The sequence below is a fragment of the Sardina pilchardus genome, chromosome 8 (assembly GCF_963854185.1).
Source record: "Sardina pilchardus chromosome 8, fSarPil1.1, whole genome shotgun sequence".
NCBI lineage: Eukaryota > Metazoa > Chordata > Actinopteri > Clupeiformes > Clupeidae > Sardina > Sardina pilchardus.
This window is the reverse complement of record NC_085001.1, coordinates 20,570,388-20,588,793: the sequence shown is the minus strand read 5'-3', so window position 1 is coordinate 20,588,793 and position 18,406 is coordinate 20,570,388. Positions and strand designations below refer to the sequence as shown.

Genomic DNA, 18,406 nt, shown 5'->3' with positions numbered 1-18,406 from the left:
ACCATGACTCTAGACTATACCAAACTAGTGTTCAAATGAACGGATCAGGGTTCCCCCAGTCATGTTAAACCTGGAGAAGTCATGGAATTGTTAGACCTCATTTTTCAGGCCTGGATAAATGGAATTTAGGAAATCTTTTGAAAGTTTTGGAAAAGGCATGACATTTCATTTTGTCATATACAATTTGATTGCTTCCTTCTTATAGAGAGAGAATGGTGGGGGAGAAAACACATTTTTATCCAATCTTGTCAGTTTTTTTTTTTTATTAGCCCCAACCTGTGGCAGTATAGTAAACTAGTAAGCTATTTTGTACTTGTAGGGTGGGGGAAGCCATGGAGCTTTTATTCAAGGTAATTTACAGCGCATGCAATGATAGTCAGTGCTGACCTTTACAGGTTGAGAGTTGAAATTAGAATTCAACAGAACATCTGTCTGGTGAGCTCATCTTCACTACCGTAATTTCCAGACTATTAGCCACGGCTTATACATTGATTTGGCAACATTTCTTCAGCTATGCTGTTAATACAGGGGGGCGGTTAATATGGTTTTGTTTCTTTTAACTTGCACAAAACACTGCCCTGCGGCTTATACACACAAAGTTTACTTTGAGAGTGTTATATCAGTATCTATGGATATGGGTAGGGACTTTTTTCAGACAAAACACCCCCACCCGTTTCGTTGAGTACAGTACTTCCTGTTGAAGCCACAGCCATTCTAAGAACCAAAACTATACTGAGCAGTAATACTAAAGAAGTGAGCGCCCCGCATGGGTGAAATGGCAGAATGTATGAAACAGGAAGTATTTAAGAGCCTTTATATGTGCAGTAGAGTTTTGGGCTCTTTGTGTTTTGAAGGCAAAAGATGTGTTATTGCAGTACAACAAAGTAGTGAGGATGAAGGCATCATGGCCAATTATAACGGAGATAGCAGTGTACAAGGCAATACAATGATTAAGGCATAGGAGACGAGACGTTTAATAACATAACTGGTGGAGGGCCAAATTCCTTGACTCCTCATTTCTACTTTCTATTATGCGCATGTGAAGAGGCCTACAAGAGATTGTGACTTGTGTGAGCAAAGAATATATGCTCAATATTAAAGTGCTTTAGCATATACATTGTGGGGTTTGCTGAGAAAGCCAACTATAGAATTCAAATATATAGCAAAAACTGGGCTATGTGTACTGCTATTTATGTAAAGGCAATTGTTTCAAACATGAACTTAATACACTCACATAACATCTCTGAATAGGCCTACTCACTGAATAAGGAACACTGAATATACTAGTATATAGCTAACTGTGAAATCATAATGATCAAGGCCATTACATGACTGAATTTGAAATTAAATTGATTAAATTGCCCTGCAGACGAACTAGTGGAAAGCAGTGAATTACCCTACAGGCTACTAAACATCAGTTACTATCAATGTTTACAAACAAACAGGTAGCATATAATGCTGACTGTATAGATCATAGAAGTGGGTATACTGCTGACTATAGAATAAAAGTGGAAATCCATCAATCTCAATGTGTTGAGTTAAACTCCAGGTGTTTCAGAGTGACTGCATTCCAACAGCATTTTGTCCTAAGAGCACACATTTATTCATAGTTCACACAAACCCTCGACTGCAGACAGGTGATCTCATCCATTTTGACCAGGTCTTCATATTTTATATCCCAGTCCGGAACGACTTATGTGGCAGAACAAAGTCATTGAGAAGCACATACCCAGGACCTAAACACAGAGATGCTGATGTGAGAAGCAAAACCATGCAGGCCAAAATAGAACACATCTGATTTCCGTTTTGGGTTAGTCTCATTTTCAAATTAAAACAGATACATTTTTGTCATAGCAGGAAATGTCAATAGGTTTCACTGAAAAGGCGAAGGAAGGAGTCCATAGCTATCTATAGTCTTATTTAAATACTGTTATTGTCAATCTGGATGTCTATTAAATAGTGTACATTACTGCTGTGAGAAGGAAAAAGATGTAACATATCATGATTGTGTCATCTGACTATAGCCTACCTCAATACTGCAGATGACAATCACACCAATACCAGTGTTGAGCAGGTTTTCTTCAAACCAGATCTTCATCTTATTGTAGCAACCCTGACATGAAACAAATGGAATGCTATTACAAACTCTGACAACACCACAATTACGTTATCTAACAACTATCATTACAATTGATCTAGTAATACAGGTGTTGATCATTTATAAGTGCTAACTATAGGTCAAGGTTTGTGAGATGAGAAAACTTTTAACAAAATCTCATGAGAATCTCAATAAGTTATTGAACATCAGTAAGAAGATGACTCCGATGACTCACACCATATTACTTTTCACTTTAAACCAAGAAAGGAGAAAACGCAGCTTATTCTAGCCAATGGTACCATACATCGTTCCAGTTGCTGCCGGTGCCATTCTTGCATGATGATGGTATCTGGCTCTCCCAGTCTGTCGCAGCCTCCACTCCACAGCATTTAAACTGTAAGCAAATAGGATCACATCAGCACTCTCTCTCTCTCTCACACACACACACACACTCCCATAAGTCTGAAAGAGAAGAGGGACACAGAGGTAAAAAAAAACCTCACTGTTTTCTGGAAGAGGTCCCAGTCATCACTGATCACTGTGACCGTGCCATTATGAGATTGTTTGGCAGTCTCCAGGCTTTTTTTGAGGTCAATCTTGATTCTGTCATCAATCTGTGAAGCAAAGGGCATGGCCGAATAGTTACAAGACATTCTCATCACTGTGGGCTGTTCTGGTTAAAGCGCTGGGGTTTCACTCTCCTAATCCCAGGAGGAAGTGTGCAGTAGCCAAGATACTATACATCCAGTCAGAGCATACAATGACATACAGGAACAAGAGAAACTGACCACTGCTGTCCATATTTTCATATGAATAAATAGTGTGTCCACTTTGGCTGTGGGAATACTTACATCTCTTTCATAAACAAGGAGGATACAGGCTCCAGCCAGCTCCATCAGCATCACAACAAATAACAAGATGAAGAACTAGGAGGCGAAAAGAATCAGCTGCGTGAGTCCTGTTCCATCATCATAAAGAACACATAGAATGATAATAATAATAGTGTGTGTGTGTGTGTGTGTGTGTGTGTGTGTGTGTGTGTGTGTGTGTGTGTGTGTGTGTGTGAGTGTGTGTGTGTGTGTGTGTGTGTGTGTGTGTGTGTGTGTGTGTGTGTGTGTCTGTCTGTCTGTCTGCCTGTCTGTCTCTGTCTGTCTGTCTGTCTGTCTGTGTTTTGGGGAGGAGGAGTGTCCTCTAATCACCGTGATCAGTAGGCAGCGGTTCTCCTTGTAGGCGCCCAGGAATCCCAGGAAGGACACGCAGGTGATGACGATCCCAGCAATGATGAGGATGTTGGTGACGCTCATGAACGGCAGGGAAGGGAGCAACGAGGAAAACTTGGTCTGCGTCATCATGAATATCCCAAAGCCAAGTATCGCTGCCCCACAAACCTGACAAAACAGGACGTAGACAGGGAGACATTACATACCAGACAGCCCCTCACAACATGTAACAACTCTAGTAACTAACTCTAGAGTATTATCTGCACTTAAAACATTAGTTTGCGTGTGTTACTTTTATAATTTCCCTGGTCACATTTCTGTTAGAGATGGAGTAGGCTGACACCATCATACCATGCTATTTTCAGAATTTAATTGCCTTTACAGAATTTAATTGACTGTTGCACAAGAAATTGTGTGTGTATACACACGCACACACACACACACACACACACACACACACACATACACACATACAGTATATATAATGAGTATTATTGTAATGAGAATAAGTTTAGGATACATACAAAGAATAAGAAGTTGGCCACACACATTGTGTATTTCAAACACTTGAGGCACGACATCTTGACTTGTTCTGTTCTGTAAGGTAAGGGGGAAAAGGCACATCAGATGTTGGCTAATAGTTCAGCACATCCTGCCATGACACGAGAATGATGTGTTTGTAGATACACACACACACACACACACACACACACGCACACACGCGCACGCACACACACACACACACACACACACACACACACACACACACGCACACACACACACACACACACACACACGCACACACACACACTGCATGCCCTGCATTGTTCAAAAATAAGTGTAAGATTTTAATGACTCAGACATTCAGTTTCCCCTTTCTCTTGAAAAATGGTCAAGCTTGTATAATTCTGTCTAGAGCCATCGCCCTGATGTTTCCTGAACAACACCTACAGTTCATGCGAATAGGTGCATCTATTTAAAGATTTCCTTATACATCTAAATTAACTCTCAAGTATGTAATAAAAAGATAAATAATTCCGTTAGTGTTTAAGACGACAGTGTCAGATCATATATTGAGTTTTTTCATTAATACAGTGTTTACTGTACGGAACTAACTGGGATTTCAGTAAAACTTAATTTCAAACAGGCCAAAATAAAAATCTACTTTACAATCTCTTTATCAGTAATCTCATGTGAAACATTATGCTGCCAGTGCGTTTTCCGTAACTTCATAACGCCATATCAGTGCACAAACAACAAATACACAGGTAGGATTACAAAATAGAAAAAAGAACACAACAATACACACAAATAAAGTTAAATAGTAAAGTATCACACATTCTTACCTCCTCAGATAAAGTTCTTTGTAAACCACACAAGCAGACAAAGAGGTTCAACTATTGTTAGGTGAACGGAAAATGTCTCCCTTCACTTTGCTGGTCACACTTGGTTTAGTCAATTTTCAGAGCGTCACCATGCATCATCAGTTGACATGACTTCCTCAACAAATCGACCGGATGTCGGTTGGGTAGAAAAAAGAAGACAAAGTCTTGCAAAGGTAACTGATAAGCAGACCTAGTGCTCGGTGATGGAGCCAGAAAAATGCTATGGCTATGGCCAAAGCTTTGTAGCTTTGAAATTGTGTAAGTTCCTCTTTCACAATAGGACTGGGATGTCATACAGAAAACAGGAAGAGAAAGAGTCTAAATGCAGTTGTTTGTAGGGCTTTTTTTATTTTTATTTTTTCCATCCACAAACGTTTTATAAAACCCCAAGAGGAATAATTTGGTGATCATTTGACAAATACATCAATGTACCAATGATTTGTACTTATCAGACATATAGACACAAAGCAGCAGTTTGATTTAAGCTCACAGATAAAGTGCATTTTAAATCTACTAAAAATATGAATGCTTCCTACAGAGAATTTCATCCAACTACTTAGACATACTATTTAACACTCTCTGACATCATTCCGGGTAACATGACATACTCAGTAACAGGAACAAGTCAAAGGAACAATACAGTAGTCTTCCTTAACTGTATGTATGTTGACATTGAACCATTTTCTTTTTTTAATCCAGCTAAATTAACTGTCTTGTCACATGAACATTTCTTTTTTGTTTGGTTACTCCTGTTCATCTTTACTCTGTTTTAACACAAATTTAACAAAAATGGCCATGTCTGTTGATATGGTAATTGAACAAATTCATGACTGATTTTCTTGTTCTTCATTCCGACACTCTCACATCAAACTGAAACAACGTGTTCAGAAAATAGTATAAGCATCCATTCAAACAAGCCATCTTGAGGGATTCCATCACATATATCCCCGTCCAGTCATCCGAAAGTTGCACATGATTATGCAAGAGAAGCATATGCAAAGTGCCTGTAATGAGGGGAAAACATCACATGTAACAGAGCACCTTTCTTCCTTAATCGCTATTCTGCTCTTTATTTCATCAAGTGTATTGGCACATACTTGTATAATGGCTTGAGACACAACTCCTGCACCTATGCTTAGAAAGTTCATTTTAAACCAGGATCTCAACGGCCCAAAACAGCCCTAGAATAGGGGGTGGGGGTAGGGGAAGAGGGTGGGTAAAAGACACAAGTCAAACATTCAATTTACATTGCATCACTCACTACACAGTGCATGAGTGCAACAGTAGAGAAGGGGAAATCCTGCCTAAATAAGCAAGACACTTGACCTTACACTTACTTATTTGACTCATCATGCTCTTATCCAAAGTGACTTCTACAGCTCTGGAAAAAATTGAAAGACCACTGCACTTGTTTCTGATGTAATCCTATGGTTGCTGAGTGACATGCGATTGTCATATTCAGTCATATTCAAAACAAAGAGACCACTGCCCATTTGAGTATGACCGTCAACTCATTCAAATGTTACTCAGCAAAAAAATTAGCAGTATTTTTTTCCAGAGCTGTATAATGTCTATTATTACAAGGGCCTGTCTCCCCGGAGCAACTCTGGGTTAAGTGCCTAACTAAAGGGCACAACAGTGGCATCCGGGAACTGAAGCCACAACTTTATTAGCTTCTGTAAGCGATGCAATCTGTACTACTACTAGGCCACCTACCTCTTCCCATGGGATGATAGGAAACATGTTACAGGGGTCTTCAATGCAACATGATATCTGAGGATGGCCATTCCAGTCTGATGGCCCATGGACCCCACAACATTTAAACTAGACAAAAAAAACAAAGAATGAAAAGGCACATTTATAGGGAATCACAAACGTATGGGGAATCACAAACACGTCGGGAGTGATCATGCATGATCATCGGTAGCCTCAACAGAGTCTTTAACTGGCTGGGTAGTGGGTTTACTGTAAGTGACTGGCAATATACACTTACTGTAGCCTGAATGTAGTGAAACTCCTCTTTCAGTGTCAGATTCCCCGTGTCGGACGACTGTCTGTAGGTGTCCAGAGCGCGTAAGAAATCATCCTCAAAGTACCTGTCGATCTGGGAAAGTGCAGGAAAAACATTGATTTCATGCCACACGAGAACACAGGAACACACAAAGGGTGCCTCTCATGCAGCGTTTATACGTCCTCCCTCGCTCCTCGATGCCTCGATCCTCACTGATCTACATAAAGAATGATGGGGGGGAAACAATGGGATAGTTATAGATCAGTGGGAACGCCCCTCGAGGATCGAGCATCGAGGATCGAGGAGGCATGTTGAAAGGCACCCATAGACTCGCTTCCTCTAAACATGGAATATAACGTGTGTGGCGTGATGAAATATAGCAGTCTCACCTCTCTGTCAACTACCAGGAAGATGCAGGCCATAGCCAACTCCACCAGCATCAAGAGGAACAGGACGATATAAAACTGTCATGGAACCAAATGTGACATTAATACATAAACACAATCAAAATCCATGTCTTACATACACTACATGTGCTTTAAAAATTAACGTTTTCTCACAATGGGTGAGCATATGCAGTGTGTAGCAAAGCATGTGCTGACTCAAAGACAACTGAAGAGATAGTGGGGTTTAAAATTCTAAAAGTGAATCAAACATGATGAAATGTGATCAGATTTAGAGAGCGCAACAGCATGTGTGGGTGTAAATGTGTCTAGTGAAAAAGAGCAAAAAGTGACTAAGAATGATTTGAGGTGATATGCAACACTTCAGACAAGCAACAGACGGCAACAGAGCAGGTGTGAGTTTCACTTTGCAGGCGTGTGTGAACACAAATGGAAGCCCCTTCACCCTAGACAACGTCAGTAAGTTAACGACACCAGTGACGTGATGGGCAGTGACGTGGCAGCTCTGCTTGTGAACGCATGCTGGAGCAGATGGCAGGCTTGTGATTGCAAATTTTAGAATTGGCTTTCATTCAATTCATGAATTGGAATTTAATTGAATTGGCTCCGCCCCACAGGAAGTTGAATTTGAATCGGAATTGGAATGACAGGAAGAGGAATTAAATTCATGGCAATTCGGCCCCAGTTGTGGCGCGACTGGCTGGGGCACTTGCACCGCACGCCGGCGACACGGGTTCGATTCCCGCCCCGTGGTCCTTTCCGGATCCCACCCCAGCTCTCTCTCCCACTCGCTTCCTGTCACTCTACACTGTCCTGTCACATTAAAAGCATAAAAGCCCAAAAAAATATACTTAAAAAAAAAAATTCAAATATAGGAGTCATTCTCAATTAAATTCTGAATTTTGCACAAGCCTGGTAGACGGGTCAGACACTCAGACTCACGGAGATGAGCATGCAGTGGTTCTCCCTCAGGGAACCCAGGATGCCCAGGTAGCACACGCAGCAGACGATGGCCCCGGTCACTATCAGGCAGTTGGAGGCGTAGTGCGGTTTGAAGGTGTTGATGATCGAGCCATACTGGGATTTAAACATCCCGAATATGCCAAAGGCCTGGACAAAAGCTCCACTGGTCTGTCATATACAAACATATATTGTAAGTGTTGTAAACAGCAAAATAAATAAATAAATAAAACTCAATCTATACCCCAATAATTAAATTAGCTTCTTTCTGTAATAGATATTTAGTTGTAAGCTTAATTCACAGAGGATCAATGAGGTCTGTGTTTCACTACGTTTAAGTCATTATCATCTTGCAAATCAACATCTCTACAACCAATTACATAACAAGAACATTAATAAAATGTTGAAAATATTGTCAGAGGCAAACCAGTTCAAAATGAGCATTTTCACAATGAACAGCTTTTTGAAAGATTAGGAGTGACCTACCCAGCAGAGTAAGTGCATAAAAACCATCCATCTCTTCAGAAAGGTAATACAGGAGCGATTCATATTTCCACACAGAGTACTTGTTTATTCCTGAAATTAAAAGTGTTTTCTTGTAAAATGGCCAAAAATCATCTTTCATGAAAGTCAATCTCCTGCTCATTTATTCGTCATATTGGCTTCGGGAGTGGTAGTATAGTGGTTAGCCCCAAGTTGCTCATGGGGACAATGTAATCCCTTGTAATATAGTTGACTAGGCACTTTGGACAACAGCGTCTATACTAAATTAATAAATGTACATTTTAGGAGATCAAACGTTTTTAAGTCTCTGAGGTAGCTGTTCCACTTAAAATGCCATCCAGTGATCCAACTTGTTTTATCTGAAAGGCCTGTTGACGCAGTGTCCCCTCTGTTGTGATGGCAGGGCTAGTGTTTAGCATACAGAGGAGTTTGATATGGAAACACAGGGCCTATGGTGGTGAAATGTGCAGTTAAATGGGATTCAGAAATGTCTATCTAAATAAATGGAATGATTCATTTCTGCTTGAATTATTTGTAATTATTTGAAGTATGGCCTGCTTGATACTTGTGACAGTCCATTCTTAACCAAAATAAATGTGAACTTGTAAATGTGACAGTAAATTCTTAACCAAAATAAATGTGAACTCTCACCAATAATTGACCAATAACTGTTTAAGCTATTTATAGTCAAATAGCTCAAATATTTGGGCACCACATTCAACATTTTTTAGACTAAAACACTAGACAGTTGAATTTAAACTGGCATAAATGGAAAATATGTAATTTACTTACTTTGTGTAGGCTTCTGCTTGTTCAGACTGTGCTGTCTGATGTCCTCCTACAGTATTCCTTCTCAGACTGAGGGAGTGTCCTCTCTCAATGTACTTGTCATTAACTGCAGACAGGCTCAGTCTGAATACAAAGCACACACACACATACACAAACAAACACACACTCCACCTTCTTTTCCATCTGCAAGCTACCTTTTGACAGTGAGGAGCTCTCTCTTATCACTTCCTCTAAAAGTAAATAAGGAACATGAAAACAAACTGTCCATTCATTTGCCCCTCTGAATCTCCCACCACACAGAGAGAGAATAGATCTACCTCATGGCAACACAAAGAGGCAATCCATTGGCCGGGTTTCCCAGAATTGTTAAGAAGCTCTTAAGTGCTAAGAACTTCTTAGGTGCGTTGTAAGAATGTTCTAAGAACCCTCCTAAGAAGTTCTTAGCACTTAAGAGCTTCTTAACAATTCTGGGAAACCCGGCCAATAGCAGTTAAATAAGGACTATGGGCACACAGAAGAATCACAAAATCTCACCGAAGGAATAGTTCATTTACATAAGAATAATTCATGTGGGTATCAAAGGTCTGATGTAGGTTCCTAGGACAACCTTTCAAAACACATAATGGTTTCTTCCAACATTTACATACAGATGGTTGTAAAGGACATCTCTGATAGCCTGGCAAGCCAAACTACACAGAAATATATGCTAACAACAGGAGTCTGAGGTATTTAATTGTGGAAAATCATCTTTAAAATTTTATTTAGAAGATTTGACAAAGGAGAGTGAGTGGATCCCAACCTCTTTTCATAGACAAATAACATTTGACAGAACAACATTTATTCAAAGATTCTCAGACATGTTTTTTGATGCTGTGGCTCCAACAAACTGAAGTTACCAAGACACATTTCTGCTTCTTCTTAAATGAGAACAATTCACCGTACAAATCACTGTTCTTGTTTTAAAATCCTGACGCTGTCAACAAATGAAGACAAAATGTTGGATATGACCGGTCAATGGATTTTTGACCACAAACATTATTTCAGCAGCAAAAAGACATCGCTGGAGGAGGTAAAAGATCTGGTGATGTCAAGAATCAAAAATGTCTCCACACTGCTCTCTCTTAAGGTGACAGAATGTAGAGTAACAATGTAAGGCATCTGACATTAAGGGCCATAGTGGTTCAGTAACATACAAATCATTAAAAAAATATATGTCAAAAGAAAATAAAATGAGATGTTCATATGTAATCTGATTACCAGTCATTTTGAGCAACTACAGCAATTACCCGGTTTGAATACAAAATAACAAAACAGCGCAAATCACAGGTTTGTTTTGGCCAAGATTGCATTGATTTGTAGAAGTGACTGAATATAAAGTTCTCACACTTTTTATGATGAATTCATTCTTTGCTTGATTTGAATGTAAACAATTATGTAGGACTAGGACAAGGACTTCAAAATCAGGTACAAAGACAAAGATCAGCATTCACAGACAGTCCAGTAAATAGGCCTTGTTCAGTACCTCAACTACCTAGACGTCTAATTCATACACACGCATGCACACAATTGTTGGGACACTAGCACACAACTGTACTACATTTGATTAATTGATAAATAAGACTTCAGTCCTCACCACGCACACATTATCTCTTCACATTTCAGTTGATTTCGTACAGTGAGCATACTGATGACCATGATGATGATGTTGGCAACGTGTCTTCATCACAACCACTTTCATTTGACATACACAGACACACAGACACACAGACACACACACACACAGACACAGACACAGACACAGACACAGACACAGACACAGACACAGACACAGACACAGACACAGACACAGACACAGACACAGACAAAACTCTGGAGGTGTAGAGCAACATACTGCCATAGGCAGCCCAGGACTGTGTTGAACTTTTTAGCAGAAAAGGCTGACGGATTAAAAAAAAAAAAAATGTTTTGGTGAGCATCTTCTTTTCACTCGTCTGGTCCTCTGCTGAATGTCAGTGCAGAAATCAATTCTGTGCCTCCCAGGGGGCCGCACTGAGCCCAAGTCCAGTGCATTAATACAGCATTCACCGGGCCGCTCGAAGGGGCAAACTTGGCAAAGTTCCAAAGATCGATCTGCATTTCGTCACAGTTCAATACTCTCACAAGCGGACTTGGGGAAGGCTCCGAACGGTGCGTTTATTTGATCAGCCAAGTCCTTTGTGACCAAATGGTGAGGCGCTCTCCCGGTGGCACGTTCAGCTGGCAGAGAGGATGAGGTACTGCGAAGACTTCAGGGCGGAGCATAGTTTTAGATGGGATGGGTGGTGGATGGGGTTGGCGTCGGTCTCAACAGCTAACTCACAGCGACCACTGATGCTTATTGTCGTCCTCCAACTCGGTCATACACACAGCTTCTCTCCCACACACACACACACACACACACACACACACACACACACACACACACACACACACACACACACACACAATGTCTCTCCCCCACACACACACACACACATTCTTTCTCCCACCTCTTTCTCTTTCTCGTTCTCCTTCACTCATTCACACACATATTCTCTTTCTCGATCAAACACATATTCTCTTTCTCTCTCTCTCACACACACACACACACACACAATTCTCTCTCTCTCTCTGCCTCTCTCTCGGTCTCTCTCTCTAGTAGAAGCGCTTGCGGCTTCTGTCCTTCCAGCGGCCGTGCAGCACAATGCCCACCACGACCAGCACACACAGGCCCAGCACGGAGATCAGGAAGGCAAAGAAGCGCGAGACGGCGCCCATACCCTCCGCCTCCTCAACATCCACTAAAGACAGGGGAGACACAACCACACATTATTAATCTGTGCTCTTTACAAGCCCACTGAACCCCTTACTGTGCGTTCAGACCAAGAGCGCCGGAAATCATTCATTTTCTATGGAGAGTCGGCGTTATCGGCGTCAAAAGCGTTCTGGGCGTGAGCGTGGCTTTTTGAGCTTCACGGCGTCAAAAAAAAGTTGAGCCTCAGTTAACTTTATGGTAATGAGCTATGACACGGTTCGGCGTCAACTAATCAGAATGTCAAACTCGCAGGATTGCTGCTTGTGGTTTGTTCGAATGTTTCACGTCATGGCTTTGACGCTTTCGGTGCTGAACTGGGTTGAGCGTCGAGCTATGAGCTCCACCAGCGACTTTGACGCTTTTGACGGTCTTGGTCTGAATGCACAGTTACGAGTCCTCTGTATTCTGACATGCACCATAACAATGTTAAACCAGAGAGAGAACTGAGGAGGGATGATCTAATCTAGCCTTTGGGCAGACTCCTCTGTCTTACCCTTGGGAAGGTCCATGTGGTCGACGCTGGGGATGAGCACTTCCTGCTGAGCCTCCTCCTCTTCCTGGGCGCTTCGCTCCACGGTCAACTGGTAGAGCTTCATGGAGATTAGGTCATGGTTATCTGCAGAGAATGGAGACTGGGTTGGTATGGTAACAAATAACAAGCAAATCAATAACAACAACAACAGAAAAAAAGATAGTTTATGGGTGACAAATCATAGGGACAATTTCTGGTCGTGTCAACACAGTCCAATGACTGTCATTCATCAGCTTGTCGGAGAGGACTGTGGTCAACTCTGTATCAGCGGTTAACCCAACGGACATGCACTACTAACAGTGACCTAAAAATGTGTGTTCCTACCACACTTCACAAGTGTGAAACATAAATCTACCCCAATAAGCGATTTCTCACACAACCAATTTATGTATTAGGGACATGATAGCCACTAATATACAAGTAATATGTATAACATATGCATGACATATGCATGACTAGGCCTATTGATTGTGTATTAATGGTTAACATGTCCCTTAGACTAAAGCGTTACCAATGTAAATCCATGTTCTACATAGGCCTACATAGAAAGCAAAGTTATATTTGGTCTCTTGTTGTTGCTGAACCGACAGAACAGTTATGAAGAGTTATGTTGGAGGCCTAGTTCTGCGTGATTGCACCCTTGCAACTCATTCATCTAAAGAAATGTCAGGGTTCGTTCAATTTGTCCTTAAATTTGTCCTTGTCCCCTCGGCCTCCACCAAAAATGCACATGAATTAATTTAACATGTTCCATACGTGCTTTTTACATGACATGAGCAAAATAAACTGATACCAGTCAAGGCTGAGGGATTTCTATTTGCCATGCACCAACTGATGTATTAAAGAGAAACTATGCAGGATTGGCGATTTCATGTTAAGTTTCGGTTTCGTTTTTCATTTTCGCTCGTTTTATGCTTATTATTTCTCTGCAGAGCTTCCCCGACAGCTTTAGCGTGTACATTTATACATATATAGGCTATATATAAATATATAAATTGCAAGCGTGGTTCTTCTTGTTCTTTATGCGTCTCAGCTTTCCAGATGTAAACAGGGAACGATCGTCTCCTGAACAAACTGCAAGGTCGCAATAGCGGATAGGGACACTGGGGACGGGAGGAAATATTACTGTTTTCGAGAAAACTGGTCAGTCAAGCAAAACAACGATTTCTAAGCGATTTTATGACTATGAAAAAGTTGCATAGGGTCTCTTTAAAGTAAATAAATAAAAGTAGGGGACGGAATCCTGAATGACTTGCAGGGTGGACTCTCTTCAAATCATGAAGCTATGGGGAGCTCCAGCAACAGACCGGAGGTGGCGTTGTGGGCAGAGGGTGTAGATGCATAGGCCTACTGCTCAAGCCACTATCAGGCCATAAGAGGATTACTTCCTTGAAAAAAAAAAAAAAACATAAAATATACTTTGACCCCTAAAAAGTCATCCTATTTCCTCAAAGTCTGGAGTGGGTGTTTTGGAAGCAGTGATCATATTAAGGGTTGTGTTGGGTTGAGTTCAGTACCTGACAAATCTCCTGTTGCTGAAGAGGCCCCGAAGTAGTACCCCACCGGCATATGCACCCCTGGTACATCCAGACACTCACGCCACTCGCGCTTCCCATCGATATCCATCATCAGCTGCAGACAGAGACACAACAGTGTTGTTATAACCAGCAGACACACAATCACAAGTATAGCAACTCTAGCACCACACTGTTGATTCAATTCTGAAAATGTTTTGGCAAGGGGCATGCCCTGAAATGGCAAGCTATATGCAGGTAAGACTGTATGACTCAAGTATCAAAGCAAGGGACCACATGGCACATATACCAAGAATATACTTTTTGCCTGATTAGGATTCTTTGGAAAGAGACATCTGTTAATGGAATGTGCATAAATGGCAAGAGTGAATATCAATTGGAGCCGTCCTGATGTCTTACTGTCAGTCTGTTCCTCATGTATCGGAGGAGGATGATTGTGTCGTGGTTGACGTTGCGCACAAGGGCTGTACATCCACCCAGTTCTGTGGGCCTGCCATCGCGGTCGTGATCATACGACAGAGTACCATTTCCCACCATCACTGAAATGTACGGATACACTCTCTGGAAGGGGGAAGGGTAGAGGGGGGGAGAGAGAGAGAGAGAGAGAGAGAGAGAGAGAGAGAGAGAGAGAGAGAGAGAGAGAGAGAGAGAGAGAGAGAGAGAGAGAGAGAGAGAGAGGGGGGGGGGGGGGCAGGGAAATTACATCAGTAATTAACCAATTCATTTCAATATACTAAAGTGCTAAATGATGCTACAAGCACATAGTTTGAGTTTGCAAGTACTAAAAGCTTAATAAAGCTTGTGCGGAAGCTACTTTAAAATGCACCCACAATGACAATTTATGAAGAAAAAAAAAGTGTGTGTAACGACTACAAGTTAACTGTTTGAATGATACAACTGATCAAACACCTCACATACTGTACTGAACATGTGCTAATTAACTACCTAAGTGCTGAACACACAGACGACCTAGTGCAACTAGGATGGGAGGATAACTGTGGGAGGGTGGGAGCAGACTGACTCTGAGATGACCTTCCTGTGTCCCAGGTGAGGCTATCTGTGCCTGTCTCCAGAGAAGGCGTAGGAAAGAACAGCACAAAAAAACATGAACAAGTGTGCCTCAGAGGGCTTCTGTGAAGGATTTGGACATTTTTATTCCAAAATATCAACTGTTCTTCTCAGACCTTCCAGGTATTCAAATACTGTGTTGGTTTTAATGGAACTAAAATATCCCTCCACTCTTATAGATCTAATAAAATATGGACATATCACACAGTATCAACCACCTTGTGCAAAAACGTTTTACACTAGCCAACTTTTTGAGTAACGTTGCTGGGCAATGATCTTCTGTATTGTTGTCCGGGCGTGTTTTTATTGATATTGGGCAACAATTCATTTTCTGATCATCTTTAATCATCAGTAGGCAAATTGTCATGATCATCCAATCAGAGCACATGAATCTGGTTATGTGGTTGCCCAGCAACATTGCTCAAAGTGCTGCCCCATGTATCACATCATCACCTTAACAGAATAAAGAAGAAAAAAAAAATCATAAAAAATAAAAAGAACCACATAAATAAACAAACAAAAACACCTTGCTTAAATGTTTATAGAATAACTTAATCTCAATGTGTCTAGACACAAATTTGTTGATTGGTCCTTCTTTCCTGAATTCACTCGCTTGGGGCTCTATACTTGGCTAAACAGCACTCTCCAGTGGTCTTTCATAAGTGTTCTCATACGGAGTCTCAAATGACAAGGTGTCAGTGGCTTATCCCTGTTCAAATCACTCTCTGTTCCTACTGGCGAGCGAGTGCAATCACCAGCACCGGGCCAACGGAGATGAGCTGGACATACCTCATGACTCTTGTCCTCGTTGGGGTAGGTGTCTATGAACATACCGAGCCCAGTGAAGTGGTTCATATTCCCAAAGACTGGACCTACAATAAAAAAGCACTCCGTAAGTATTCGTCATCTAATTAAATGTCCCATCATGAGTAAATATGAGGCAAAATAATCTAAATGTAATTTGTAATCAGCAATGCTATCTCTAGTTTGTCAATCATGAAAGTAATTGATCAATTATTACAAAAAACCCTCTGTTTTAAACAATCTTTCTGTTTTAGAAAACCAACGGTCTTTACTTTCAGATTAAAAAGATTAAACCCCAAATTCCTAAGAGCAATCATAAGTCATACGATAACTATAAAATCACTGAAAAGAAGAATAACTTAAAAAGAGTCATTCAGTGGTAGTCAGGGTGTAGGGTCCATCCATACCATGCTGCATTCTCTCTTTGGTTAGCCACAGAGCCATTCCATCACCATTCAGGTTTTTCTTGCCTTGGCCAGAAATTTTAAACTGCACATGTAGCTCCCAGTCACGTAAGAAAAAGGGCTGTGGAATCACCCAGGAATGAGTTTGCATCAAATAAGGTATTTGTTCATTACATCAGTTTCATTTGAACCAGGACACAAGTGCCCCCCCCCCCTCCCATGCTTACAAATAAATACAACATCAAAGACACAAAACATGATGTGGTGGTTAGCATACCAGCAAGTGTAAAATAATCTAGGCTTTCCACATCATTCAAACTTTTGTCACAAACTCAAGTTTGTGTCGTAAAATGTAGCAGCTATGTAAGAACTTCCTCTAAACTAGTGAAACAAGTTTTAAGATGACGCAGAGGCTGTAATACAAAAGTTGCAACATTTCGTCACACAGATGACAGTGCCACGGAGCTGATGATCTGGTTGGACTGACATTCTTTTGTGAGATGTGATATGAACATGCCACTATACTTTATATACTGTACATCTTGATTGTACAAAGACTATGTAATATTGCTACTCACGAGTCTGCCCCATACTGCTCCAACTCTGCTTTGAAGGTCCGGGGTGAGCCTCACATGATCAGGTGTTACCATTGCCGTGCCCATCAAGTCCCAGTGGGACGAACTGGAGGACCCCACACCTGTAAAGAACAGACATGTTCAAGGTTAAAACTAAGAATGAGTGGTTATCACATTGAAATGAGTTCAATTACAATGGCCAGACTGCCGTGATTGTAAAAAGCCGGTAACCACAATCAAATGTTCAGAGAAACACCATTTCGCTAAAACGAAAATAACAATGTATCCTACCGCTGAGATTATTTACTTTATAACAAGGGGCATTTCTTGCTCTGTTACCCTTGACTCTCGGAACAAGTCAGTTAGACAGCTAAGAAAGCAGTAGCAGCTACCTGCTTTCTGACAGCGCAACCTGTCAGTTTTAGACCTTAGCTAGCAATTTGGCTAATCTAGCTAGCAAAGATTTGTCCAGTTAGCTAACGTAGCTAGCTGAATTCATTTCATGGAGTGCGGCGTTTAACTATTTTACAGTATGCGAAACGACGAATTTATGAACGGCAATATGTTCGTTATCAACAAATGAATCTAAGCTGTGACATGCAACTGACATTGTATTTCACACAGATATGTCTCCGGCTTCTGGTTCAACAATAGCTAGAGGAGTTACGTTACATTTGTGATTTGCTAAAGTTAGCTAGCTGCTTAGTTAACTTACCTTGATAGGGTTTTGTCAGTGAATATTCCCTCTTGAGAAAGTCATCCGACTCATAGCCATCGTCACCCTGACACCGATTCGTCAGAAAGAGTAAAAACGTTAGTAGAAAAAGCTTCATAACGACATTCCTCATACTAAAAACTATATTTGGCAAGGGAAAACTATTCAGCTGAAACTTGTTCATTGAAGCCGCCATATTGCTCCTCCCACAAATCTTGGGTGTGTTCTCGAAGACCTGCACAGCGTTATTCGCGCAGACATCGACATAAATGTACATTTATGCAAATGAAACACACGTTGGATCCCGTGCCATGCCGATGCGCCATAAAACCAAAAGAGTACCGCGCCCTCAAACCAAAAGAGCACCGCGCCCTAATGCAACCTGCGTTTGCCTAACCAATTAGCCCGTAGTTCTTTAGAATAGTTCCTTAGACTTTGTGGCTATAAGGATACACAAATGCGCTCTAGTCTGATATGTTTGAGCCTTTGCTTATTAGATATAGCCTACTCTATTCTAGAACTGTAATTGAACATTTGCATGCATGGTTGGAAATACTAAGACCAGTAGG

The 18,406-nt window shown here is 41.1% G+C and overlaps 3 protein-coding genes across 3 annotated transcripts; all 3 read right to left on the bottom strand.

Annotated features, from left to right (window-relative positions):
• Positions 1–958: 958 nt before the first annotated feature.
• On the bottom strand, positions 959–4,908 carry LOC134088950 (leukocyte surface antigen CD53-like). The gene is made up of 8 exons (XM_062543177.1): positions 4,665–4,908; positions 3,843–3,915; positions 3,298–3,486; positions 2,950–3,024; positions 2,602–2,712; positions 2,403–2,492; positions 2,030–2,113; positions 959–1,736 (listed from the first exon to the last, which is right to left on the bottom strand). Exons 2-8 carry the CDS (start codon positions 3,897–3,899, stop codon positions 1,665–1,667), a joined length of 678 nt encoding a protein of 225 aa, XP_062399161.1. The 5' UTR covers positions 3,900–3,915; positions 4,665–4,908; the 3' UTR covers positions 959–1,664.
• Positions 4,909–5,031: 123 nt separating this feature from the next.
• LOC134088949 (leukocyte surface antigen CD53-like) lies at positions 5,032–9,495 on the bottom strand. The gene is made up of 8 exons (XM_062543176.1): positions 9,375–9,495; positions 8,565–8,654; positions 8,061–8,249; positions 7,104–7,178; positions 6,697–6,807; positions 6,420–6,527; positions 5,801–5,884; positions 5,032–5,707 (listed from the first exon to the last, which is right to left on the bottom strand). The coding sequence occupies exons 2-8, from the start codon at positions 8,625–8,627 to the stop codon at positions 5,639–5,641; spliced, it is 699 nt and encodes a 232-aa protein (XP_062399160.1). The 5' UTR covers positions 8,628–8,654; positions 9,375–9,495; the 3' UTR covers positions 5,032–5,638.
• Positions 9,496–10,192: 697 nt separating this feature from the next.
• On the bottom strand, positions 10,193–18,039 carry lman2lb (lectin, mannose-binding 2-like b). The gene is made up of 8 exons (XM_062543174.1): positions 17,838–18,039; positions 17,126–17,244; positions 16,551–16,668; positions 16,129–16,211; positions 14,671–14,832; positions 14,254–14,368; positions 12,698–12,820; positions 10,193–12,190 (listed from the first exon to the last, which is right to left on the bottom strand). The coding sequence occupies exons 1-8, from the start codon at positions 18,031–18,033 to the stop codon at positions 12,045–12,047; spliced, it is 1,062 nt and encodes a 353-aa protein (XP_062399158.1). The 5' UTR covers positions 18,034–18,039; the 3' UTR covers positions 10,193–12,044.
• Between the last annotated feature and the right edge of the window lie 367 nt (positions 18,040–18,406).